The 26,673-nt window shown below is 37.7% G+C and overlaps 1 protein-coding gene across 4 annotated transcripts in view; it reads left to right on the top strand.

Annotated features, from left to right (window-relative positions):
* The window catches only part of MACROD2 (mono-ADP ribosylhydrolase 2), a 1,919,734-nt gene that overhangs the window by 1,851,963 nt on the left and 41,098 nt on the right, over window positions 1-26,673 (top strand). For all 4 annotated transcript variants that reach the window (XM_077872168.1, XM_077872167.1, XM_077872166.1 and 1 more), the window contains exons 15-16: window positions 2,407-2,481; window positions 2,758-2,850. In XM_077872168.1, coding sequence (XP_077728294.1) covers window positions 2,407-2,481; window positions 2,758-2,850 — 168 coding nt within the window. The remainder of the gene's footprint in view (window positions 1-2,406; window positions 2,482-2,757; window positions 2,851-26,673) is intronic.

Raw genomic sequence — 26,673 nt, 5'->3', positions numbered from 1 at the left:
CTGGAATTAATCTCACAGAGAACATGTGAAAAAGCAAGCTACAAGAAAGCATATAGTGTAAGTTCTATTTCAAAAAAAAAAAAAAAACCCGCAAAACTATTACCTTTTGTCTGTAGTGGGATATCCATTGGTTCCAAAAGAGCACCACTCGTGCTAGAAGTGTTCTTGTTCTGGGTGGTGATCACACAGGGAGATACTTGTATACGTATGTGAAAAGTCATCAAGCTATGTACTTACGACTTGTATGTTTTATATAAGCAAGATATACTTCAGCTTAAAAATTAAAAAACAAATAAAGACATTCCCAGGCAAAACAAAGAGGAAGAAAGAATCTGTAGTCAGATAAACCCAGTTGGAAATTTTGAAAGCAGATGGGGATCACAATACTTACTTTCAGAGCTAATGTGGTAATTAGAGATAATGTATATGAAATGTCTAGGGCAAGTCTGGCATTTTTAATAGGATAAATAATTTGCAGATACACGTATATGCTGTATGCCAGCACTTCTCAAGCTTTACTGCATATACAGATCACCTAGAAATATTGTTAAAATGCATAATCTGACTGTAGGTCTGAGATGAGGCTTGAACTCCTGTATTTTTGAGAGAAGAATGGAAGTGAAAAAAAAAAAAAAAAAGAATGGAAGTGAATAGAGTTTATCAGCAGGGAAACATCTTGATCAAATCCGTGTTTTAAAAGGCATTTCTGCTAGCAATACACTGGATAGACTATAAGAGAAGACAGTAACAGATCCAAGAGAAAGAATGTATCCCTGAATGAGGAAAGGGGAAGAGGAAATGGAAAGTGGGAAAAGAGAAACATTTTGCAGAAGCGTCAAGACTTGGCATTGTAGTGACTTTTAGGAGTGATGACAGTCATCAAAGACAGCTTGAGATATTTAGCTTCAGTGATCAGACGGATAAATATACCTCTGTTGTAATTATTTTATCAGATCCTTTTGATTAAAATTGAGCTTGAAAGGAACGATGTCAAAAAATTTCTTTTTGGGGTCATGCTAGCAGAGAATGAACCAAAGGGAAGCCATATAGTGGGCAGCTTAAGAATAGTTGCATTAAAGAGGAAACTGTAATAAAGTGTTGCAGCAGTTAGCTTTGCTGGATAATCCTAAAAATAATCCTAAAAGTCCCATTGGCTTACAACAAAGGTGTGTTGTGTCTCTGTGTGGTTCTGCTCCATGTGTTTCATTCCAGGATGTAGATTGAAGTAGCATACTCTCTTAGGATCAAGAAAGTTGGAGGAAAACATGCAATGGATCTTGAAGCTTCTGCTCAAATGTAGTACACATCATGTGTGTTGCTGTGCCATTTTGTAAACTAAGTCACCCCAATAGACCTGGTATCAGTCAGATGGGAATAAACACTTGTCCCATAGCGGCCATAGCGGCCATTGCAGGTTACATGGTCACAGACATGGAAGTAGAATCCTCTTACGGGAAGAAGTAGGGACCAGTTGAAACAATAATGCAGTCTATCACAGGAATGTGCCCAACAGAGCCCCCTCTATATCCTCTTCAGGCCTATAACCAACTCTAAGCTATGGATTTTTCTAATTCAACAGTTCAATATTCTCAGCATAAAAAAAAAATATATTCTCAGTATAAAACCTTTCATTAAAATGAGGCAAATGGACAGATTTCAATTTCCTCTCTTAATGAGCACTTAAATATTCGAAACTGTACAGGGGAGGGGGAGAAGCCAGAGGGTGTGGGAAAAAAACAACAACAAAAAAACATTACTAATCAGCTTTGGAGTAATCAAGCGTTGGCTGAATTCTCTCCTCACCTTTGCCATATTTAGTAGGTGTCTTAACAGAATAGTTGAGCTGTTAGGTGACCCAACCCCTGTGTGCTCATATTACTTAAGTTGTTCATGATCTTTTAATGGGACAATGAGAATACTAGTGTTTTGATTTTCTAGGAATCCTCAATACAGGAAATGTATATATCTTAAAGAGATATATCTTAAATGTATATATCTTAAATGTATATATCTTAATGTATATATCTTATATATACATTAAGATTATATATCTTAATGTATATATCTTCTTAGGTGTAGAATAGCCATACAGCACAGGAATTATTTAAAATTTCAAAACTTCCAGGTTGTGCTCATCAGTGTTCAGTGCATTGATAAGCTAAACACCAGTTATACCAGTCAGTTCAAAGAAGAGATTTTTTGCCTAATTACCTGGCTATTTCTCATAAAATAATTGACATAAATTTGATGATTGGCAAAATTGTCCACTTTGGTTTGAAATTGCTCTCTGCCTCTCCATGCATGATCAAAACACCGTTTCTGAATGTTTTGCTTTTTCAAACCAGGGATAAATCTACAGTCATGCATGTCTCATTTCTCTTCTTTTTCAATTGCTGTTCTTGACAGGACAAGAGCATGATTCAACAAAGAATGAAATAAAATTTGAGGCAGACTCCCAGAGCTCATATATGGAAACAGAAGGTATTGAAACCAGAATGCATTGTTATCAGAGAATGAGATGAAACTGTGAACCATGACTGTCTGTCCTGCTGTTTGTGAGTGGTGTGCGTGTATGTGTTAGGCAATGATTACCAGAGAATGGCAATAGTATTCTGCTTTATGTGCTTCTTAAAACTTGAAGGGGAAAAATTAAAAAAAAAAAAAACACACATTAACTTTCTCTGCTTTAGTCACTGTATTTTCTCAATGATTCCAATTAAAATATCCCTGAGTATCCTTCTGTCTCATTCTATTTAGAGCTTTTGCCAAACCAAGAAGATGCCACGACTGTGGAGCAACCAGAAGTGATCCCGCTAACAGATGACCAAGAAGACAAAGAAGGTGAAAAAGGTAGCACTGCTCTTAAATTAACCTATCAAGAATAAAGAGTTTCTTTGGATTTCCACCTAGAATGCAACCATCAGTTATCATCTGGCAATAGCGATCTGTAAAGGGGGAAAATGAGCAGTTCTTTCATCCTGATCCTACTAGTGAGAGTAGAATAAAATCTAGAAGTAGCAAAAGAAGATACATTAACAGGTTTTTTTGTCCTTTCAAGAAGTTTGAAGATGTTTTTTATTATTCGTTTCAATTTAATTTAAAAATCATGAATACAAAAATCACAGTATTGAGAAAGCCTATAAGAAATTGAAATTATGGACTAGATGGATGAGAGTCTTAGAAAGTGTGAGATGGCTTTGAAACACAAAGATAAACCTTTCTGTATTGATTTCCTTCTGTCATCCTTCATATGGTAGTGATTAAGGAAGCAATTTATGTCAAATATACACATTATATGAACCTTCTAAATTGCAAGCTTTGTCCACTAATACTGGGTTGCAGTAATATTTACTCTTAAAAAAGTAAATGAGCATTATAATGATTTCTGAAGACACAGGAGGAATGAACACTTTGTAAATTTTAAAGCAGTGCTTGGACCATCAAATCAATATATTGGAGTAAAGACAGGCATCTTTTTAAAATATCTATTTTAAAAAACTATTATCAAAGAAATTTTATATTTATTGAAGAACTTGATGAACTCCATTTTAAATTATAAAGCAATCTCTTAAAAGAATCTCAAATATGAAATAAAAAATGAAATGATTTGTCTGGTATACTATATCATCAATCATGCTGCTCTTAAATAAATATGTGTTTGCAAAGCATTTGCAAAGTAACAACTGTCAAGGCCTTGTTTATAGAACACAGTGATCAATTTTGGTTCCAAATTAAAAGGCAGACATGATCTCAATAGTAAAATCAGGTCAATAGTAACTACAGCTTCCAAATTATGAACTCTTCATGGCAGGGGCATTGACACAGTTTAATTACTAAGCCCTGTTAGTGATTTCAACATCCTTTTTTTTAATTTCCACTGCATTGAGAGCACAATATCTTCCATCTCTTTGCTTCTAATAGCTTTTTCTCTATTGTAAATCCTAGTTCAGGTTCACGGCACCATGTTCCTGGCAGGTCAAGTAAATGGCATATCGGATATATTTCCTGTCTGATGACGTAACAGAGATTTTCTAGGACCCTTCCTTCAGACACCGATACACGTCACTGCGCTCTTCAATTGTACTTCTCTAATGTAAAACACACAATGTCTTGCCTGCCTGTTTAATTTCTCTATAGCGGAAATTATTTACTTTGTGTATTGTGCCTCAAGACATGCAAGAGAGGAACATCAAATAACTGGTACATTTTCTTCTTTTTAACTTGACCTGCGAGGGAAAAACTGGCTTTCAGCACTTGCCGACACGCGTCCCTTCTTCCAGAGGTTCTCCAGCATCTAGCCTCCTCTAATTACTGGAGAATTAAATATCTGCTTGCCTCTCCCTTGCAGGGATGCCCATCCTCTATCACACAGGGGGAATGGCACATGAGAAAGAAGTGAAGGCCAAAATCTGCTACTTGCTGATAGTGACTTTGAAGTTGGATTGCCTTTTTTGAAATGTGACTTTTCACTACAGGAGAGTAATAACCCGCCTGTTGCCTCAAATTAACGGTTTTCCCTACTCTTCTTTCTGGGAGACATTAACCCTGGCCCTGCCTCACCTGTTTGTGTTTACATTTGAAATAACTTAAAAATACTCCCCTTGTCATCTTACTCCTTGCTTCAAAGTAAAAGTTAATAGCGAGCCTGCTACACATAAAGGAAAGTCACGGAAGGAAAGTGGGGTAATGTAGATCCAGGACTCTGTGGAGTAGCTCTGCCCCACATTGACAAGCTGGGTGGCCTTGGGCAAGTTATTCAAACTTGCAGTGCCTCAGTTCCCTCCTCTGTAAGATGGCAAAGACAAAATTACCTGCCACCTACCATTGTGGAGAAACTTTAATAAGTTGGCACATGTACAGAAATCCCAATACCTGCTCATAGAAAGCACTTGGTGTTTAGTATTTCTCATGCTTTGATAAATTATGACAGAGTCGAGAGAGTCCACTTGTGGAGTTTCTTAAGTCCCTTTGTGGTCCTTCCTAACTATTTTGAATTCATAAAAACTTTACATTCTCCCTTTCCTTCAATGAAAAACATTGTTCTGCACTTTCCCTTTTTAGCACTGTCTCCTGCAGGCAGTTTTGATATGTATATTCTTTTCTATAAAGATAGAACAATTAATGAAAGGTGAGGTGGAAGGCATTTCTCTCTATTCAGAAACTCCTTTTTCTGTGTCAAGATGTCAGTCTTCTATTTGGAAAGTGCTGATCCAACCATAATTCCTATTTTTAAAAGAAGATGCCATTGATCTATTGGCAGATCCATGGGGTAAACATACTAAATAAATCAAATGAGAATATTTTTTTTTCGCTTTCTCTAGACTCATAGAGTTATTAGAATCTTGTTTGAAAACATTTGAGAATAAAGCTCAAATAAAATAAAGGTTTTGTGTATATTCAGTATCTATTAATGGAAAGTTTTAAGATGTCTTAGAAATTTATCTGAAAACAGAAATATATGAATATTCCATTATATTTGTCAGGATATCCTTATAGCTTTAGAAATATTGGTTGTGTTATTTTAGAATCCAAGGAGACAGAAAGTGGTTGCTTTCAAAAAAAAAAATTCAGACCAGAAAAAAATGTATAACCTTTTTTTCTCATTTTGTAGCATTCTATAAGATTAGAAAATGTAGATAATCTTCAGGATACATCTTCTATGGCTCCCAGGTGTATGAGCACAGATGTTGCAACATTAAGTTTTTAAGTTAGCTCTACCAAAATATGGGTTTTTGAAAAGAAGAGAAAATATTCAGCAGAAGTTCATGCTGATAAAATTATACAATAGCACAATGGACATATCCCTGGGAGATCTGAAATACAAAAATTTCAACAGGCATAAAGTGAGGTTTCACATATGGCAGTTTTTCTCATAGAGCCACATTGCCTCTTTCTAAATGAGTCCAGTTTTATGCTTTCGCAGCAGGATCTGCAGCACATATGAAATCCAGTAAAATAGCACCATTTAGGCTGATAACCTAATAGGAAAGTAATGTTATAGGAGATCTCCTCTAAACAGAATCTCATGTTTTTAGCGTACAATAGAAAGCCAGTTAAAACATTTTTCTGAAGATTTTTATTTCTAGTTGAATTTAGAAATATTTTACATAAAATCTTAACCATATTAAAATCATGTCATTATTATAATCAAATAATTTGCATGTATGATTTATTAGGAATATATTGGAATTTTTCTTCACGTGTTCCATAGAAGGCATACATCCCAATTATTTTCCTTGTACCATTGATCAGTATAACATAAAATAGTAATTCTTTATTTATCTATGATTGACCAAAATGTTACTGGAAACTTAAGACCTATGTTCTGGCCTAAGACTTTCTTGGGAAAAGATAGGTGTAGATGGGGGATACAAGTAGAAGGTGAACTAAAAGGTCACAAATTATAAATTATCATGTTGGTAGGCTAGTTTTTTTGGCCTCTGACAAACATGGTTTCTGGCTCTGGCTCTGTGGCTCCAGGCAGTTCTTTACCTTCTATGAATCCCAGTCTCTGGGATTGTACAATGCGGACTGTGAACTCAATAATGCAGTTTTACAAATTTTCACAGAAGGCCAGAGAACCGCACTCTTAATAAAACAAGGGGAGGTGACATGGGGGCCAATGGTCATCAATGCACTGAGAAAGCCCAATTCAGAGGTCTTACTCAGTTTCACTTGTTTCATTTTATTCATAAAAATGCAGAAGTGCCCTAGACCAGACAAAAACATCAGTTAAGTCAACCATATTTTATTTTGTGACTTAACCAGTTATTGGACAGCCAATTATTCCCCGAAGATACTTTCAATATGGCAGAAAAAAATGCTTTTCAGCTCAAATTTGGTTTACACCCAAATTGTACTCGGAACCAGGCTGGCTTTCCATCACCATCTTTCTTATCTATGTGGGAAACATCCTTTCTTACAGCTCCTCTGGCCACTGTTTCATCTTTTGGGGAACACATAGTTAGTGAATCACTTTTTCTTCTGCTTCTACCAATCAAATCCAATAGGGATTCATTTTGTTTGTTAGAAATATTTTTCTAACAGCCCTTGGTGTTTTCCACCATTTATGGGATTCTAACATCGCTGACAGAGCCTTCCCTCTCTCCTTGAAAAGCAGCCTAGATGCCAGCAATGTAGCAACACACAGCATCCATGGCATTCAGCTTTTCCTCCTCCAACCTGTGATCTTTGCTCTAGAAAATCATAGTTCGGGCATGCTTTTGATTCAAACAAAATATTACATGAACTTGCATCTTGGGTAATTAACTTCCTGGAACTCTATATTTTCAGAAAGTCTTTTTATCTCATCTTTTCAAATGAAGTAGACTTTCATAATGCTGTGCTTTTCACATGAATAGCACTACAGTTTAGTTTGGGTAGGGCCATTTCATGTTTAGGTAGTTTCTTCTGTTATTGGTCTTCTGTCCTGATCAGTATTTTGTAGTTGGAATTTGTCAACCAAAAATTTACTTTAGAATATAAGATATTTGTGTATTGGTTGTATTCAATTCAATTCCTTGTATTGGTTAAATATACTGAACATAAAAATTATGACCTTTTAAGCTAAATTACTTCAGTTTTCTGCATATCTGTATGTAGGCAATATATATATATATATATATATATATATATATATATATATACATATATATAGAATCAGCTCATTGAAATTGCACTGTATGACAAGTAAAGATACAATCTTTATATTTACATTGATATGACTTTTTAAAATTCATTTTTGGACTGCTAATCCTCTGTGTGTTTCTCCTTCAAATAAAAATGTACCTGACCTATAATTTTAAAGTTAAAAAACACAGAAGAAGGAATAGTATATTCATGTCTGCAATAGTAATTTTGGCTTCCACACTGTATATCTGCATGCATGTGTGTAAATTTAGATTCAGCATTGGCTCAGTAAGAAAGTATATATCATGCTTCTTGAATAATAACATTATAATATTATTGGCCAAATCTTCTAGCTTGCTGGGATCAGCTTATCTTTTAAGATTTAGAAGAATTTAACCCAAACCTCCATTTTACATGTAAGTGGGGGAAGAAACTTAAGGATATGTATAGGATCAAAACTTGTCAATATTAGTCCATCCTTATCCTATCTGGGGAATTTTCAGAGGCCGTCTCTTCTAATAAATCTCTAGCAGCCAGCTTTGTTTCTGGATCCACTTTGTCTTTTTGTATTTTCTCCCCTTCCTAACTCCCCAATTTCATTTCCAATTTGACGTTGTAGCATGCTTAGGTTGTCTGGTCTTGCCCTGAGGCGTATGGCGATGTGGCTTATCAGAGTAATTTGCAAAGATGAAACAGACCTCTCCCTTAAGTAGAATTCTGTCTCCAGGTGTGGAACTTTTTATTCCTGTCAGCTCCGTTAGAGTTCTGCAACTCTCTGTACGGCATTAAGGAATTAAGAATTCCTTAATTCTTATCACATCTAATGAAAAGATTTTTACTTGCATCTAAGCATAATATTATTTTGCATACGTCCTTAACTATTTCAGACAATTAGTCTCCTCTAAAGATAGTGAGTAAATTGTGAACACTGGGTGACATATTCATTATATTTGCCTTCCTCTCCAAGATAGTAAATAATGTTAAATTGTCATTTTCAGAAAGATAAAATCATGAGTATCTTACGAATATAAAGTGGATACATGCAAAAGATTTTCTTTAAATCATTAATTAATGAGGAAACTAGAAAGATATAAAACTGATTCAAAAGAAAATGTTAGATGTATTTATTTCCATAATGCACATGCAATCAGGAATACTGAATGTAGCCTCACATAGACACATACACACGTAACATTCAGGGGTACTAAAATTTGAATGTCATATAGGACAATAAAATGTATTCCTTCTTCTCCACCAAACTGAATGCATTTGCACAGCTGCCAACAAGTCTTATTTTCAATATTACAAGTTTTCTACAAGTTAACTTCTATCTCTACAGATGTGTACAATAGTCTAGTTGACAGAAAATTAATCAAAGGAATAACACCCAATAGAATCAGATAGTTCCAGAGAGCATGCTGGACAACATCCAGCCTTCCAGAGAAGGGATACCCAGGGAGCTCTTTTACCCATTGTCAAGTATTAGACAATTTTTCTTGGCAGTACACTGAAGGTAAAACTGTCATTTTTACCCTTTTTCCCATTTCACTGAATTTGCCAATGTTGGTTGTATGATAGGTTTAACAGACAATGATAAAGTACCAAAGCAGTGTTGGGGTAGGATAGCAACCTCTAATTACATCTCTGAGATTGTCATTTATTTGTATCATTTTGTGCTAAGGGCTGCTATTTGCTATTCTACATATACCATAGATGAACATATACTGTGGATGTACGTATACTTTTAAGATGCTGCAATTGTAAGATGCACCATTATTTTACTTATCATTAAAAATTTTTTTTAAATCTTGCCAGTTAAAGTAAGATACATTTTCTTATCATTTAGACATCTTATCTTATAACTATTGAAATAATTTATAATTATTTTATAACTATTAAAATAACTAGACATAGGGGCACCTGGGTGGCTCAGTCAGTTAAGCAGCTACCTTCAGCCTGGGTCTTGATCCTGGGGTCCTGGGATGGAGCCCCACATCCGTCAGGCTCCTGCTCAGCAGAGAGTCTGCTTCTCCTTCCTCTGCCCTTTGCCCTTGCTTGTGCTCTCTCTCAAAATAAATAAAATCTTTTAAAAAAAATAACTAGATGTAGAATTTTATCATCAATAACTAGAGAATACTTAAACATAGGAATGTATTAAATAAATTAGTTAAGATATTGCTAAAACTTCATCAGATTCAGAGTCTCCTTCTGAATCACTTTCAATCAGAATGATCAGTATCTGTGTTGTTTCACAAATACTGTCCTCTGTGCTATTAAACACTTGATGGTTCAGACTTTAAGAGTATCCATAAAGAAATTAAAAGGAACTGTGTTATTATTATTAAGATAGAGCTACCTTACTTTTTCACTTAGAGACTGTTGCTGAACACTTCTGATGAACTACTCCCTCAGCTCCTTCCCTGTTTCACTACTATTTCCAAGGATTTTCGTCTAAGTCATTGAAACCCATTCTACAAGTTTGGGTATTTGTGTTTTTGATGTTAGTGCCTATATAGGATCAGTTAATTTCATCACAGTATCCCAGCCAACAAAAATTTAACAATTCTCTATTTCATAGATGTTAAGATATGGAAACAATGCACCTTAGTATTACAAAATGTATTTATTTCACTGTGCAAACAACACTAAGCCTAGGTAAGGAAAACTTAATTACTGGTGATATAATTAAGTAAAGTTAGTTTTTCCTTCTAACTCAAAAATCTGACTAGAAGTAGGATCCTTGCCAGCACATTCATATACCGTTTCCTATTGCGTATCATATAACCGAGAGTGAGAAATTGTTCCATTCATTCAACAAATACTTATTAAGCACCTAATATTGACATATACAGCCAATCAGGACCATAGATGTATGACATTTATTTCACCCTGCTGGCGTTTGGTATAGGATTTGTATGGAATAGTGAAAAAAAAGCATAAGAAATATGATTTGTTTATATAAAAGTAAGCAAATAATATGCATTCTGGTTATATACAGTATAAACAAATTTTTCTTATATATATTTTTCTTATTTTTTGTGTTCATATATACCCATTGCATATAGATATTATTACTATGTATTATATACCTTACTTATATATAAGTAAGTAAGCTGCTTAAGCCTCCTGGAGCCTTAGTATTCTCTTTAGTGAGAGATGTAGTTGTCCTCATGTCTCTTGGAGTTGCTGGAAAGATGAAATGAAACCATCTTTGAGGGGTGATCTGTGGCTTCTAGCAAGCTACAACCCATCAGCCAAATCTGGCCTTACTGTCTCTTTTTATATGGCTTGTGAGCTAAAAAAAAAAATGGTTTTGACACTTTTAATTGGTGGGGGGAAAAGAATAATAATTTGTGAGACATGGAAATTCTATTAAATTCAAATTTCAGTGTCCACAAATAAAATTGTATTAAAACATGCAAAACCTGAAACTATCTGGCCCTTTACAGAAAAAAATCGCAGATCCTTAGTCTATACCATATGTGTGAATGTAGCCAAAGTTACCCTGAATGTGAAGCCACTCATTATCATGCAAGAACTTCTAAATTACATAGTTTTCATTAATACACACTGACATATATGCACATATGTTTCATTATGTTGCAAATGCTGGTTTATTCCCAAAATGCTTTGCTCAGCTGTAGGCACAGCTTTTGCTCTGCCCACACCCCTCTCCAAACTGAGGGATTGGAAGAAAATGGCCCCCTCTCATGTTGATGTTAGCATCCATTAGAGGCAACCCAAAACAATGTGACTTGGACCCCAAGCATTTCACACTTTGGATGGTGAGAAGGAGTACTCCAAAGTCTTGGCTCTTTCTCCCTCAGAATAAAAATTTAAGTTACCGATAAACACTTTTCTTTTTTTTTTTTTTTTGCCACTGCTTAAAAGGAGATTATGCAGATCCTAGGTGGCTCAATCTGTTGAGCCTCCAACTCTTGATTTCGGCTCAGGTCATGATCTCAGGGCCATGGGATCTAGGCCCTCCCTACTCCCCCCTCCCCCAATGGGGCTCAGCACTCAGCACCATGTCTGTTGTCCCTCTCCCTTGACCCTACTCCAAAATAAATAAATAAAATATTTTAAAATAATAATAAATGTTCAAAAAAAATTTTAAATACAAATAAAAAAATAATAGGAGATTCCACCTATTTACCAGTGAACCAAACTTTGCTTTTTCTAAGTATACTACAAGTGAGACCTGCATTAGGACCATTGGGCTAAACATCCTAATCATAACCATTTTTACAGAAAGACCATTAGGTGACAGAACTAACAAAAATGCAGGTCTAATCTGTAAGGTGAGTGGGGTGCATAGTTAGGGATGGTAATAATATGAATGTGTAATTATGTCCATTTACACAATTTGTTGTAAAGACCAAAATATTGTTAAGTCAGGTTTTAACATATGAGCTTAAACTCAGATAATGGTTGGAGTATCTGCTTTCAAAGACCACAGAAACTCAACATCTATTGGCATAAAATATTTTCTAAAAAAAACAACAAATAGTGACAAAATAATATATGATATATATTAGATAAAATATTTTCTGTACTTGAATTTAGACTTGACCACTTAACTCAGATGAAGGAGCTTCCAGACCCTATTGATTGTACAAAAGGTATATCCATTCTGATTTAGATTTCGAATGTAAGTGCTACTTCTCTGTTTTAGAAGGAAACTCAATTTCTTTTTATTACTCGTTATACATCAGGTGCCTTCATTTCAGCACAGTATGTAAAGAGCAGGTGGTATAAGGAGTACTTTGAATGTTAATTATTTTTTTCATTTATTTCACTGTGAGGATTTACCTTTCAATGTGTTTTTTATAATCAGGATGGAAACAATTAGGGAGCTTGCTGCTTGAATGTTTCACTACATTTATTTTATGACATCTGCTGCAATGATTTAAAAAAAAAAGGAAAAGAAAAAGGGAGGTAAGCATTTTAACAATAGTGAGGGGTTTGGGTTGATTGTATGTGATCGCTTTATTTCATTGTGAATCTTCAAAGGAAACGTCGTGATGAATCAGTCATGTTTCTAACCAATAAATACCATTTCATTGTTAGAGCTTACATTTTTGACATGGAAGCATGTCTGTTCATGTTTCAGAGATGTCATAGTTTATTAGTCTCAGATTTTAATTGAAACCAATAGAAATAGAAAAAAGCTACAGAGAAATAGGAAAGAAAGGGAAAGAAGTGGAAATTTATTTTTAAAGACATATTTCAAAGGAGAATATTCTTTTTTCCATTTATAATATTCAGTTTATTGTTCAAATATACACGAGATATTTACTGAACCTGTCCTTCATTCTCATATACTTTGGACCATAGTGCATAAGATAATATTCAGTATCAAGAGAGGTATGGTAAGTTAAGATTTAGACATATAGTTTCAATGTAAGGGAATACTTTTCAAAATTAATTTAGTCATTTCATAGTGTGTTACATTACTACTGTTCTTCCCATTAGCAAAATATTTAAAATAATCCTGTGCCATCAAAAAATAAAACTTGCATAAAATCTAGTAATTATATGTAATTAAATAAGATAAGTAATAGAGATGATAAATATAGATACAATGTGTGGAGAGGTGTTTGAGAGAGACAGAGACAGAGAGAGCTGGAGGGAGAAAGACAGAGACAGGGACAGAGAGAGAGAAGAGAGCACATGCCTGAGAACTATGCTGGTAGTTTTGAAGATAGATAAAAAAGGCTATGGGACACGGAAGGCAAGCAGCCTCTAAAAACTAAAATATGTAAGGAAATGGATTCTTCCCCAGAGGCTCCAGAAGAAAGGTAACTCTGCTGACACCTTGATTTTAGCCCCATAAGACCCATTTCAGACTTCGGGCCTCTGGAACCGTACAAAAACAAATTTGTGTTATGTTAAGAAACTAACCCTATGGTAATTTGTTACAACAGCAATAGGAAAGGAATACATTACCTCTCAACATGGTTTCTTTAAACCATGTTGAAAATTCAGGCTTGTCTTAATAGATCCCCAGAGAAAGGAGAGGCTCCAATATCTTTCCATGTTCCAGTTGGGAATAACCATGAAGTTCTCCCTGCTTATATAATCTCTGCTAAATTAGGCAGCATTTTTATTATCATGACCCATCCCTTCTTAATGTCAGTCTCTGTTGGTTGCACAACTGAGATTTAATTCGGGTAAATCTAATTACCATGGCCACAGTAAGTGGAAACGAATAGTTATGCATTTCTGGGAGATTAGAAGAAAAGGACTCCAAGGCATTAGGGAAATGAAGGCTGGGAGAAGGAAAGGAAAGAGAAGGAAAGGCGGGAGAGAAGAATGGAAGGATAAGAAACAGCTGGTTTCTGTTTTCTGGCCTCAGAAAAATAACAAATTCAATATCCAGCCAATATTGTTTTGGAAATGGACAAGATATGAAATTCATGCCCAACAGACTTTCCCATTTGGCTGTCTCTGACCGACGAGTTGCACAAAATGAGGAGAGCTTTTTGACCCTAAGACTTTTCTAATAGTTAAAGGCCAAACTGACCACAAACGTGGTTGGTATATTATTCCAGCACAGTGGCTGTCAAATTTAGGTGTGTTTAGGCATTAGAGTATTTGTGATTTCTAGACCCTGCCCCCAGAGATTCTGTCTGACAAGGTAGACCTTGGTGGGTGTGGGATTGCACACTTTACTAAGCTCCAGGAGTGGGTGATGCTGCTGGTCTGTGGGCCATACTTTGAATGGCAATACTAGTCTAGTATTTGGCATCCAAAGTTAGATTCTTCTTTTTGAAAATCCCTTCGGCCTTACCCTCTGACTTAATTTCATTGGAGGGTGGAGTGGCTAAACATGGCAAAAATGGTAGATACATAGATACATAGATAGACAGATGATAGAGAGCATACACCTCCTCAGTCAATCCAAATTACCTGGATGCCTTGTTAAACGATGGCTTGCTGGGCTCTATACCTTGAGTTCCTGATTCAGTAGGTTTGAAGCCAATGGGCTTCAAAGGGCTTGAGAACCACTGGCAAAGCCCTTGGTTATTATCTACACCAGCTGACTCCCATCAGGTACCAGGGGATGAAATGGTCTTTTAGCACTGTTGTGGTTAACCAGGACAAGCAGCTGGAACCGGACATTAGGGTATCTGTGGTAGGAATGGGAACCTCTTCCCAAATTGAACCCCAGTGTGTCTGAGTTCAGCTGCTGCTCTTCACGTTAAGCCTCTCTTCCCACATGTGCCTTCCTATGGGCAATGGTGCTATGTGTCCCTCCCACAGTGTCCAGTCTAGAAGGCCATATGGAGGAGGGAACACAGAGGCTGGGTGCCTAGGTTAGGAAGATGCAGAAAAGGACTACGTTTGTCCATTGGGATACAGGCCTGGGCTACTCTAAGACAATCCCGAGTATGCATTTGAGTTGTGTACCTGAAAAATGTGTTTCTGGTTTTGATGAGGAGAAAAGAACTCAGAGAACATTTTCCCATCGTTTGAGCGGTCTTACCCATCATTTAACACAGAGGCCAGACAGAGTAATGTGAAAGAAAGTGGCATTCCCTCTGCAAATGTTGAAAAAAGGAACAAAAATAGGATTGGGGGGCGTAACTGCCACCCAATTTACAGGAGTTACCCTACACAGAGTAAAAATAAAGTCTGATTTAGCAGTCCTCCACCTGATTGAAGTCAGTTTGTCTTCCAAAATCCAGCATTTTCTCAGCTGAATTTGAGGGGATTAGTTATTTTTTAAAAAAGAAAAGAAAAAGAGAAACTAAACCAGGCTTTTAGAGCAATGCACATAAGCTGTTTGCCATATTGAATCAACACCTGGGGCATTGATTTGAAAGCCAAACGCAGGCTGTTCACCTGGATTGCCAAGTATAACAGAAGCAACTGTCTGGCTGATGCTGTCAGAAAGAACGTGCCTCGCCAGGACTCCATCTGAAGCTGCCTTTGAGGATGAGAGAGAACCCAAAAAGATGTACAGAGGTACATCTGTACAATTCCAATTGGAATTGGAAACCCAATTCCAATTTAGGAGGCTATCTTTCTCTCTCTCCCACTACTGATGATTTCTAATTAGAAATGCTTTTCGAAAGCAAGCCTACCTGATTCCTTTTTCTCCCTTAAAAATGTGTCCCCGTTTTTGGTGTCAGTGTTTGGCTTTGCTTATTCACTAAGCACTGTTGTTGCTTAGTCTTCTAAGCTTGTTGGGCCTGCAGTTTCTGACATTCCAAGCAGTAATAGTCTCATTGACCCAGTAATTAAAGAAATCCTGTACCTTTCCACTCTGGCTAGCAGCCCTCTTTTTTCTCCCCTATTTGTTCTTTTAGTAACACCACCAGCAGATGGTTAGAGATTTTTCACCCTTTCAAAAGCTTTATATTTTTCCCATCTCATCAAGCATATCTCAGCCAAATGTAATTAGCTTAAGGCTTTTGAGCCCTCGCGGGAGATCAGTAAAAAAAACCCAAGCAATTTCAATAAAGAGCTTGAAAAGAGGATCCTGGAAGGCCATGCAAAACCACAGGAGGGCTGCTATTATTTAGAAGCATAGATCTCTCTCTTCCTCCCTGTCCCCCGTCTTGGCATTTTAAATTCTCAGAATATTCATGAGGCCTCCAGGGCTTTGGAGCTCTGTTTTGGACCATTATTGGGTAGGTGGGATATTTAAGCTCTCTTCAGCAAGGTCAGTGTTTGGTTCTTTTTAATTGATTTCAATCAGGGAGCCTTTTTGAGTGGCCCTGAGTTACTCCCAAATGGCAAACAGTTTGTTTGCTAAATCTCTTAGCCTTTTCATTCATTTTTTTTTTTTTTTTTATCCTTTGGTTGTTGGAAATGAGCTGGTAAGCCTTCTTTATAGTTCCAAGCATTTGATATGAAGGCTAAATTAATTAATCACAATACAGGTTCGCGCCCTGCATCTGAGTGGTGGTGAACCCCCTTTCTTTCTGAATAGCCACATGTACTACAGAGTTGATCCCGCACTTAGGAGAAGGCAAGTTTTTGAGACCAAATTAAACTCTATTTTTATTGAAATGGAGTGAAGTAGCGCTTAAGTATGTGAAGCACAGATTTTTCGTGGGATGTAGAGAGGCGCATGGGCTCACCCTTGAATTGTGTGATGTGTTGTTTCCCCAAGCACTCAGGTGGGAGGCTCCAGGCCTCAGGTGTTGGGTAGTAGGATGATTAAGTGTGTTCTCATGTCAGTTTCTCATTACCAAGATTTGGGTAAAAGGGGAATCATTCTTTGTAAATCCACTACCAGCTTTTTCAGATAAAGGGAACCGATGCCAACACTTGATTAAAATGACTTTTTTTTCCGCCTCAAGTGAGCTGATCATTTTCTTCCTGAATAGTGATATAAAAGTATGGATTGGTGCCTACGATGGAGCTTGTTACATATGCCACACTTTTTTTATAAGCACAATTTAGGGGCAAATTCCTCTTAACATGTGGGAAGTGTGTTCTGAGCAGTGTTATGCCAAGGCATAGGTTTGCAAACAGTCTCCAGACACTTACGACTTAACATTGTTATCTCCCAAATACAAAGTAACGTTGGAGGTACAAACTGACTTACAACAAAAGATATAAGCAGAGTGGAAGTTTTCTGTAGGTAGGACGAATAAGAACTTGGTCTTTTGTAGAAATGTTTGTTTTGCAAAGCAAAATGAAAAAATTAATTACAGTAAAGCTGCAGTATCATTTCTTAGAATACAGTAGGCCCAGAGGAACTAGGCTATTTCTAGCAGGGGGGAAAGTTCTCGTCATGAAACTAGTTGTATTGGTGCAGAATGAGTAAGACAAAAAGAAAAGGAAAGAAATTGTCCACAAGACCTTCACTTAATAACAAGAGAGACAGAGAGACACAAGGACTAGCCACAAACTCCAGGTCCAGAAAATACACAGAAATAATCTTCTAACAGACCTCCTTCTACAACAGTTCCACCATTAGCCAGAGTACCATGGGCAGGATATCCTTAGTTCCTTCTATTTCCCAAATAACTGGTGCTTAATCAGAAAACTTTTGGGGCCAGTTATCACTATTTCAGAAATTCCCAAAGTGATGACATTTATTTCCTTCCATTTTGAAGTTACAGAAATTAAGGGTATGAGGAGTTAATGCACCTAAGCAGGGTCATACATTTAGTTGGTGGAGGCAGACCTGACATTCATTGTCCAAATTGTGGCCCACTATTTTTGTCTACCCTACCCTATCCTTTATGAGTTGCTCTAGGGGTTCTTCTTCACACACTAGGAGGCTGAAATGGTAAAATCACCCTACGGTAAACCTTGGATTTGGAATGAATCCTAAATGTCACCCACTCTGCTTCCCACTCTGATCCACAAAAGCCTCATTCCTTCCCAGAAGAGCTGTAGCTTCTGCTGCAGAACATACATCACGGGGAACTCACTACCTTTCTTAGCAGCGCCTTCATCCACAGGTGGTTCTGAGTGTCGAAAATGAACTTGACTTCACTGCAGCTTCTGCTTATTTGTGCCAGTTCTTCCCTGCCTGGGGGATTGAAATGAGCCTGGCACACATGGCGAGAGCCCCTTGAGTATTTGAAGGTGGTTTACAGAGCCACCTTTGATGTCTTCTTGTTAGTCACTTAATTCATTCCTGACTCATTCCAAACACCCCTCACATCACAAGGTTTTCTAACCCTTCCTCACATGGCTGCATACCTCTAAGCAAGTTAAATTTGCCAACTTCTTTCTCAAAACATGGGTATAGAATTGCACACAATGATCCAGACCTTCATTTGTCAAATTAAAGGCTAAAAAAAATTGCTTTAAGCCCTGGCAACTCTGTGTGTGAACAGCTCCCTGGGTGAGATGATAAAGGATCTGAGTGGTAAGACCAGCAGCCAGTCTGCAGAGGCTTGCAGACTATCCAAGCTTGCAGGCCGACTCTTCTCTAATGATCTACAAACAGGCTATTTACCCTAGACTTGGTTTCCCCATCTGTAAATGGGGGTGATGGTAGAGGATTATTTATAAGTATCACATGATTTAATATGTGTAAAGTTGTAGCAATAGTGCCAGGCATGTAGTAAACTCTTAATCAACATTAGTCATTGTTATTGTTCAGAACAGAAGCCCATAGACCAACCTAAAGAAAATCCCACATTTTTGTGATGAACACAGGGAAACCTAACAACAAAAGGAACACTGGATCAAATGTTACCTCTGCCCTATAATTACTTGGCTAATCGACTCCCTTAGTCCCTACAAGCACACTGTGGGACCATGAGCGTGCCCTGAGAGATATCTAACCCCTTTCATCCTCCAAATGTACACCAGCCAGAAGTCCAATAATCTCCCTTTAGCTGCCAATGTCTTTGATAGTAAGAGACCTCATTAAAGGGAGGTAGCTGGTCAAGAAAAACACCCTGAAGCCCTTGGCTTCTGGCAGATGTGCTGTGTCATGTCCCCATGCAGAAATGACAGGGCCATGCAAACAGCTCCAAAACCTGGCCAGAATGGGCCTGCAAACTTAAGGGATGAAACATTCATGGAGGTGGATCTGTGCATTCCCACTGACATTATTTTTAGAAACCGAGGCACAAAGTGTAAATGCTGCAGCATGCATAACATGACTGTCACAATCACAGTTGGCATTTGTATAGAAACAGCAAAACAAGGACTCAGGAGCATGGAAACGCCTATCCCTCGGCTTGGTGGTTATAGGATTTATCATTAATTCCATTCCCTCACTCATGTTTCTTGTTATGGGGTTTTATATTTACTGGAACTCCTTTCAACTGTTGATATTGGATCAAAGCATATTACAAAGCAGGAGACAGGAACAACACTCCCCACCATGCTCTGTTTCATTTCCTCCAGGCCCATTCTATAAAGAAACTCAAAATCCCCAAAAGAGCCACATTCTCAGGGAGAAGTAGATTGAGGACAAACAGAAATTTCAATTCTGGCAAATCAGTTAACTGTGAGGAATTACTGTGGGAGACAGTGGTAGCTCTGTTTAATCCTTCTAGGTCATTCCTGGTGGGTTCGATCTCAGACTAGGATGGCAGAAGTCAAATTTTTATCTCTACTGTACTTGATTTTAAATGCCAGGGTTGAAGTTCTTGCTTTATATAAGCTATGTTATCATTGGTGTCTTAATTATTCTTGGGATTACAAATGATTAAGAAAATGCTGAGAGAGAGAGAACCAGATGGACCTGTGATGTGGGTCCTGGGGCATTTGGGTCACCCAGGCAGCACCACACAGCCTAACTGCAGACAGATGACCTTCAAAGGCCCTTCTCTTCAGGGCTCTCACAGGACCAGCATCTTGTGACATTTTGTGCTGGGTACAGAATCCCACAGGCACTCACCTCTTATCTCAGCATACACCAGTGATCACAGCCACAAAGACCAGGGAACAGAATATGAAAGAATAAGTGCTTTGTCTTCTTACCATTTTATCTTATTCTCCCTCTAGAATTCATATTTTGTACCAACCATATTGTAACAATAAAGGCAGTTCTAGAGAATGGAAAAAAATAGCACTATGATATTCCGCCTTATTATATCAAACTGCTTTGGGCTTTACCCTCTTTAAAGTGTGTTAAAGTATTCAGCTACAAGGAGATTTCTGGAAGTCCTCATGGGCAGTTCATTTCCTTATCTCCCAAGTGTGCTGCTCCTGGATCATGGTCCCTGGGGTTCTTAAGAACTTGGGATATGAGAACCATATTGGGAGATGTAGCATCTCCTCCATCCCTTGTGGGGGATAGACTAGAAGCGCCTGGCAATCACTTTCCCCCAACTGCATTTTGGGCCCTGTAAATCTGGATTCCTCATGATTTGGATTCTGGCAAACCAATAACTGGAATAAAAGAAGCCTGATGAGGGAACACAGACTTGGGAACCCAGAGACAGGAACTGTACCGTCTCAACACACAATTTTATATGGTCTTATCAAAACCTCAAATGTAATTCTCTTTTCAAAAGGAAACCAGTCCTTCTCAGAAGGCGTAAGTGCATCTCAAACATCCCACAGGCATGAAGAAAAGCTTCCCCAAAGAGACTCAACCCATTAAGCTTGGGACTTTGAGTATCTTACCCTAAATAGGAAACAAGATGGTTTGGGTCACTTGTGCCAGGACTTTGTTGGTGGGGCAGAAATGTTTGGTGTCATTGGAAGTGCTGTGAACTGAGGATATGAAGAAATATGTCCTCATCCAAATTCTGGTAGTCTGGTCCCTATTGAACAAATAAGGTATGAGACAAAAAAAAACCGAGGATGGAACATTTGCTTACAGAAGGTCTGTCAATGTTCACCAACAGGATGAGATGGCATCAGCTGTGTATGATCAGAGTTTCTGAGGCCAAAACAATAACCACTGCCCTAGAAAGAACCAGTTAACCTTTGGCTGAGACTGGCTTCTATCTTTCTATCTGATATCTCTGTAGTAGTGCAAAGTACTGGTTGTCATAACTTTGAACCATAGGTTGAAATACTAGCAGATTCTAAGGATTCCAAGTGGTGCAGATTATTTTAAGGTGCAGAGTGCGAATCTATATCTTCCTAGGAGCAGATGCTAAGATGGGATTTATTTGGGAAATACAAGGTATTTCTTTTTCTTTCTTTTTTTTTTTTGTATATTTTTTTTATTGGAGTTCGATTTGCCAACATATAGTATAACACCCAGTGCTCATCCCTTCAAGTGCCCCCGTGAGTGCCTGTCACCCAGTCACCTCATCCCCCTGCCCACCTCCCCTTTCACTACCCCTTGTTCATTTCCCAGAGTTAGGAGTCTCTCATGTTCTGTCACCCTCTCTGATATTTCCCACTTATTTTCTCTCCTTTTGCCTTTAATCCCTTTCACTACTTTTTATGTTCCCCAAATGAATGAGACCATATAATGTTTGTCCTTCTCCAATTGACTCATTTCACTCAGCATAATACCCTCCAGTTCTATCCACGTTCAAGCAAATGGTGGGTATTTGTCGTTTCTAATGGCTGAGTAATATTCCATTGTATACATAGACCACATCTTCTTTATCCATTCATCTTTCGATGGACACTGAGGCTCCTTCCACAGTTTGGCTATTGTGGACATTGCTGCTAGAAACATTGGGGTGCAGGTGTCCCAGCATTTCACTGCATCTGTATCTTTGGGGTAAATCCCCAACAGTGCAATTGCTGGGTCGTAGGGAAGGTCTATTTTTAACTCTTTGAGGAACCTCCACACAGTTTTCCAGAGTGGCTGCACCAGTTCACATTCCCACCAGCAATGCAAGAGGGTTCTCCTTTCTCCACATTCTCTCCAACATTTGTGGTTTCCTGTCTTGTTAATTTTCCCCATTCTCACTGGTGTGACATAGTATCTCATTTTGGTTTTGATTTGTATTTCCCTGATGGCAAGTGATGCAGAACATTTTCTCATGTGCTTGTTGGCCATTTGTATGTCTTCCTGAGAAATTCTGTGAAATTTCTGTTCATGTCCTTTGCCCATTTTATGATTGGATTGTTTGTTTCTTTGCTGTTGAGTTTAATAAGTCCTTTTTAAAAAAAAGTATTTATTTATTTATTCATGAGAGACACGCAGAGAGAGAGAAAGAGAGAGAGAGAGGCAGAGACACAGGCAGAGGGAGAAGCAGGCTCCATGCAGGGAGCCCAACATGGGACTCGATGCCGGGAACCCAGGATCATGCCCTGGGCTGAAGGAGGTGCTAAACCACGGAGCCACCCAGGGATCCCCTAATAAGTTCTTTATAGATCTTGGATACTAGCCCTTTATCTGATATGTCATTTGCAAGTATTCTCTCCCATTTGGTAGCTTGTCTTTTAGTTTTGTGGACTGTTTCTTTTGCTGTGCAGAAGCTTTTTATTTTAAGTCCCAATAGTTCATTTTTGCTTTTGTTTCCCTTGCCTTCATAGATGTATTTTGTAAGAAATTTCTGTGGCCAAGTTCAAAAAGGTTGCTGCCTGTGTTCTCCTCTAGGATTTTGATGGATTCTTGTCTCACATTTAGATCTTTCATCCATTTTGAGTTTATCTTTGTGTATGGTGCAAGAGAATGGTCTAGTTTCATTCCTCTGCATGTGGCTGTCCAATTTTCCCAGCACCATTTCTTGAAGAGACTGTGCTTTGATAGTCTTTTCCTGCTTTGTCGAATATTAGTTGACCATAGAGTTGAGGGTCCACTTCTGGATTCTCTATTCTGTTCCATTGATCTATGTGCCTATGTGTCTGTTTTTGTGCCAGTACCACACTGTCTTGATGACCACAGCTTTGTAGTACAACCTGAAATCCAGCATTGTTATGCCCCTGGCTCTGGTTTTCTTTTTCAATATTCCCCTGGCTATTCGGGGTCTTTTCTGGTTCCACACAAATCTGAAGATTATTTGTTCCAATTCTCTGAAGAAAGTCCATCATGGTATTTTGATAGGGATTGCATTAAACATGTAAATTGCCCTAGGTAACATTGACATTTTCACAATATTAATTCTGCCAATCCATGAGCATGGAATATTTTTTCCATCTCTTTGTGTCTTCCTCAATTTCTTTCAGAAGTGTTCTGTAGTTTTTAGGGTATAGATGCTTTACCTCTTTCATTAGGTTTATCCCTAGGTATTTTATGGGATTGGAATCCCATCAATGGGATTGATGCCTTAATTTATCTTTCTTCAGTCTCATTGTTAGTTTATAGAAATGCCACTGATTTCTGGGCATTGATTTTGTATCCTGCCACACTGCCAAATTGCTGTGTGAGTTCTAGCAATCTTGGGATGGAGTCTTTTGGGTTTTCGATCAGTATCATGTCATCTGTGAAGAGAGAGAATTGACTGCTTCTTTGCCAATTTGAATGCCTTTTATTTCTTTTTGTTGTCTGATTGCTGAGGCTAGGAATTTTTTTTTTTTTTTTTTTTTTTTTGAGGCTAGGACTTCTAGTACTATGTTGAATAGCAGTGGTGAGAATGGACATCCCTTTCTTGTTCCTGATCTTAAGGGAAAGGATCTCAGTGTTTCCCCATTGAGAATGATATTTGCTGTGGGCTTTGCGTAGATGGCTTTTAAGATACTGAGGAATGTTTCCTCTATCCCTATACTCTGAAGAGTTTTGATCAGGAATGGGTGCTGTATTTTGTCAAATGCTTTCTCTGCATCTATTGAGAGGATAATATGGTTCTTGTTTTTTCTCTTGTTGTTATGATCTATCACATTGATTACTTTACGAGTGTTGAACCAGCCTTGCGTCCCGGGGATAAATCCCACTTGGTCATGGTGAATAATCTTCTTAATGTACTGTTGGATCCTATTGGCTAGCATCTTATTGAGAATTTTTGCATCCGTGTTCATCAGGGATATTGGTCTATGATTCTCCTTTTTGGTGGGGTCTTTGTCTGGTTTTGGAATTAAGGTGATGTTGGCCTCATAAAACGAGTTTGGAAGTATTCCGTCCCTTTCTATCTTTCAGAACAGCTTTAGCAGAATAAGTATTGTTTCTTTTTTAAACGTTTGATAGAATTCCTCTGGGAAGCCATCTGGCCCTGGACTTTTGTGTTTTGGGAGGTTTTTGATGACTGCTTCAATTTCCTTCTGGGTTATTGGCCTGTTCAGGTTTTCTATTACTTCCTGTTCCAGTTTTGGTAGTTTGTGGTTTTCCAGAAATGCATCCATTTCTTCTAGATTGCCTATTTTATTGGTGTATAGCTGCTCAGATTATGTTTTTAAAATCATTTTTATTTCCTTGGTATTCATTGTGATCTCTCCTATTTCATTCATTTTTATTAATTTGGTCTTTTTTCTTTTTAATAATGCTGGCTAATGGTTTGTCTATTTTATTAATTCTTTCAAAGAACCAATTCCTGGTTTTGTTGATCTGTTCCACAGTTCTTCTGGTCTCTGTTTCATTGAGTTTTGCTTGAATATTTATTAACTCTCTTCTTCTGTTTGGTGTAGGTTTTATTTGCTGTTCTTTCCCCAGTTCCTTTAAGTGCAAGGTTAGCTTGTGTATTTGAGTTTTTTCCAATTTTTTGAGAGATGCTTGTATGGCAATGTATTTCCTTCTTAGGACTGCTTTTGTTGTATCTCAAAGATTTTGAACAGTTGTATCTTTATTTTCATTAGTTTCCATGAAACTTTTAATTCTTCTCTAATTTCCTGGTTGACCCATTCATCTTTTAGCAGGATGCTCTTTAACCTCCACATGTCTGAGTTTCTTCCAAATTTCTTCTTGTGATTGAGTTCAAGTTTCAAAGCATTATGGTCTGAAAATAGGCAGGGGACAATCCAAATCTTTTGGTGTTGATTGAGACCTGATTTGTGACCCAGTATGTGGTCTATTCTGGAGAAACTTCCATGTGCACTTGAGAAGAATGTGTATTCAGCTGTGTTCAAATGGAAAGTTCTGTATATATCTGTGAAATCCATCTGGTCCAGTGTATCATTTAAAGCCCTTGTTTCTTTGGTGATGTTGTGCTTAGAATACCTGTCATTTGCAGAAAGCGCCGTGTTGAAGTCTATTATTATTAGTGTATTATTATCTAAGTATGTCTTAACTTCGGTTATTAATTGATTGATATACTTGGCAGCTCCCACATTAGGGGCATATTCATGATTGTTAGGACCTATGGTTGGATAGACCCTTTAAATATGATATAGTGTCCCTCTTCATCTCTTACTACAGTCTTTGGGATATACTTTAATTTATCTGATATGAGGATGGCTACCCCTGCTTTCTTTTGAGGACCATTTGAATGGTAAATAGTTCTCCAACCCTTCATTTTCAGGCTGGAGGTGTCCTTAGGTCTGAAATGAGTCTCTTGTAGACAGCAAATAGATGGGTCCTGATTTTTTATCCAGTCTGAAACCCTAGGTCTTTTGATGGAATCATTAAGCCCATTCATGTTCAGAGTTACTATTGAAAGATATGAATTTAGTGTCATCATAATACCTATTCAGTTCCTGTTTTTGTGGATTATTTCTGTGGGCTTCCTCTTTCTTTTACAGAGTCCCTCTTAATATTTCTTGCAGAGCTGGTTTGGTGGTCACATATTCTTTCAGTTTCACCTATCTTGGAAGCTCTTTATCTCTCCTTCTATTCTGAATGAGAGCCTTGCTGGGTAAAGTATTCTTGGCTGCATGTTCTTCTCATTTAGGACGCTGAATATATCCTGCCAGCCCTCTCTGGCCTGCCAGGTCTCCGTGGAGAGGTCTGCTGTTAATCTAATATTTTTCCCCATATAAGTTAGGGATCTCTTGTCTCTTACTGCTTTAAGAATTTTCTCTTTATCTTTGGAATTTGCAAGTTTCACTATTAAATGTCCAGGTGTTGAACAGTTTTTATTGATTTTTGCGGGGGTCCTCTGTATCTCTTGGATCTGAATGCCTGTTTCCTTCCCCAGATTTGGGAAGTTCTCAGCTATGATTTGTTCAGATGTGCTTTCTGGCCCTCTGGCCCTCTCGGCGCTCTCTGGAACCCCAGTTATACGTAGATTTTTCCTTCTGAGGCTATCATTTATTTCTCCTAACCTTTCCTCATGGTCTTTTATTGTTTCTCTCTTTTTTTCCTCAGCTTCCTTCCCTGCCATCAACTTGTCTTTATGTCACTCACTCTTTCTTCTACCTCATTAACCTCGTCATTAAGACTTCCAGTTTGGATTGCATCTCATTTAATTGATTTTTAATTTTGGCCTGATTAGATATAAATTCTGCAGTCATGAAGTCTCTTGAATCTGTTATGCTTTTTTCCTGAGCCAGCAGTAGCTTTATAATTGTGCTGCTAAATTGGCTTTCTGACATTGAATTGTAATCCAAATTCGGTAAGTCTGTGGCAGAAAGTATTGTTTCTGATTCTTTCTTTTGTGGTGAGTTCCTCTTTCTAGTCATTTTTCTCAGTGCAGAGTGGCTGTATGAGCAGGCTGAGTCAAGAATATCAACCATGACCTAAGTAAATTTCACCCTAAATGATTCTGCCAAGGTCGGAGACCAGAAATTGAAAACAAAGATCAGAATGATATAAAACAAAAGGACCACTAAAGTGAAAAGCAAATCTTAAAAAAAAAAGTAGTAAAAAATAAAGGGCCAAGAATCCCAAAG

The sequence above is a fragment of the Canis aureus genome, chromosome 26 (assembly GCF_053574225.1).
Source record: "Canis aureus isolate CA01 chromosome 26, VMU_Caureus_v.1.0, whole genome shotgun sequence".
In the NCBI taxonomy this organism is placed as follows: domain Eukaryota; kingdom Metazoa; phylum Chordata; class Mammalia; order Carnivora; family Canidae; genus Canis; species Canis aureus.
This window is presented reverse-complemented; position numbering and strand designations above follow the sequence as displayed.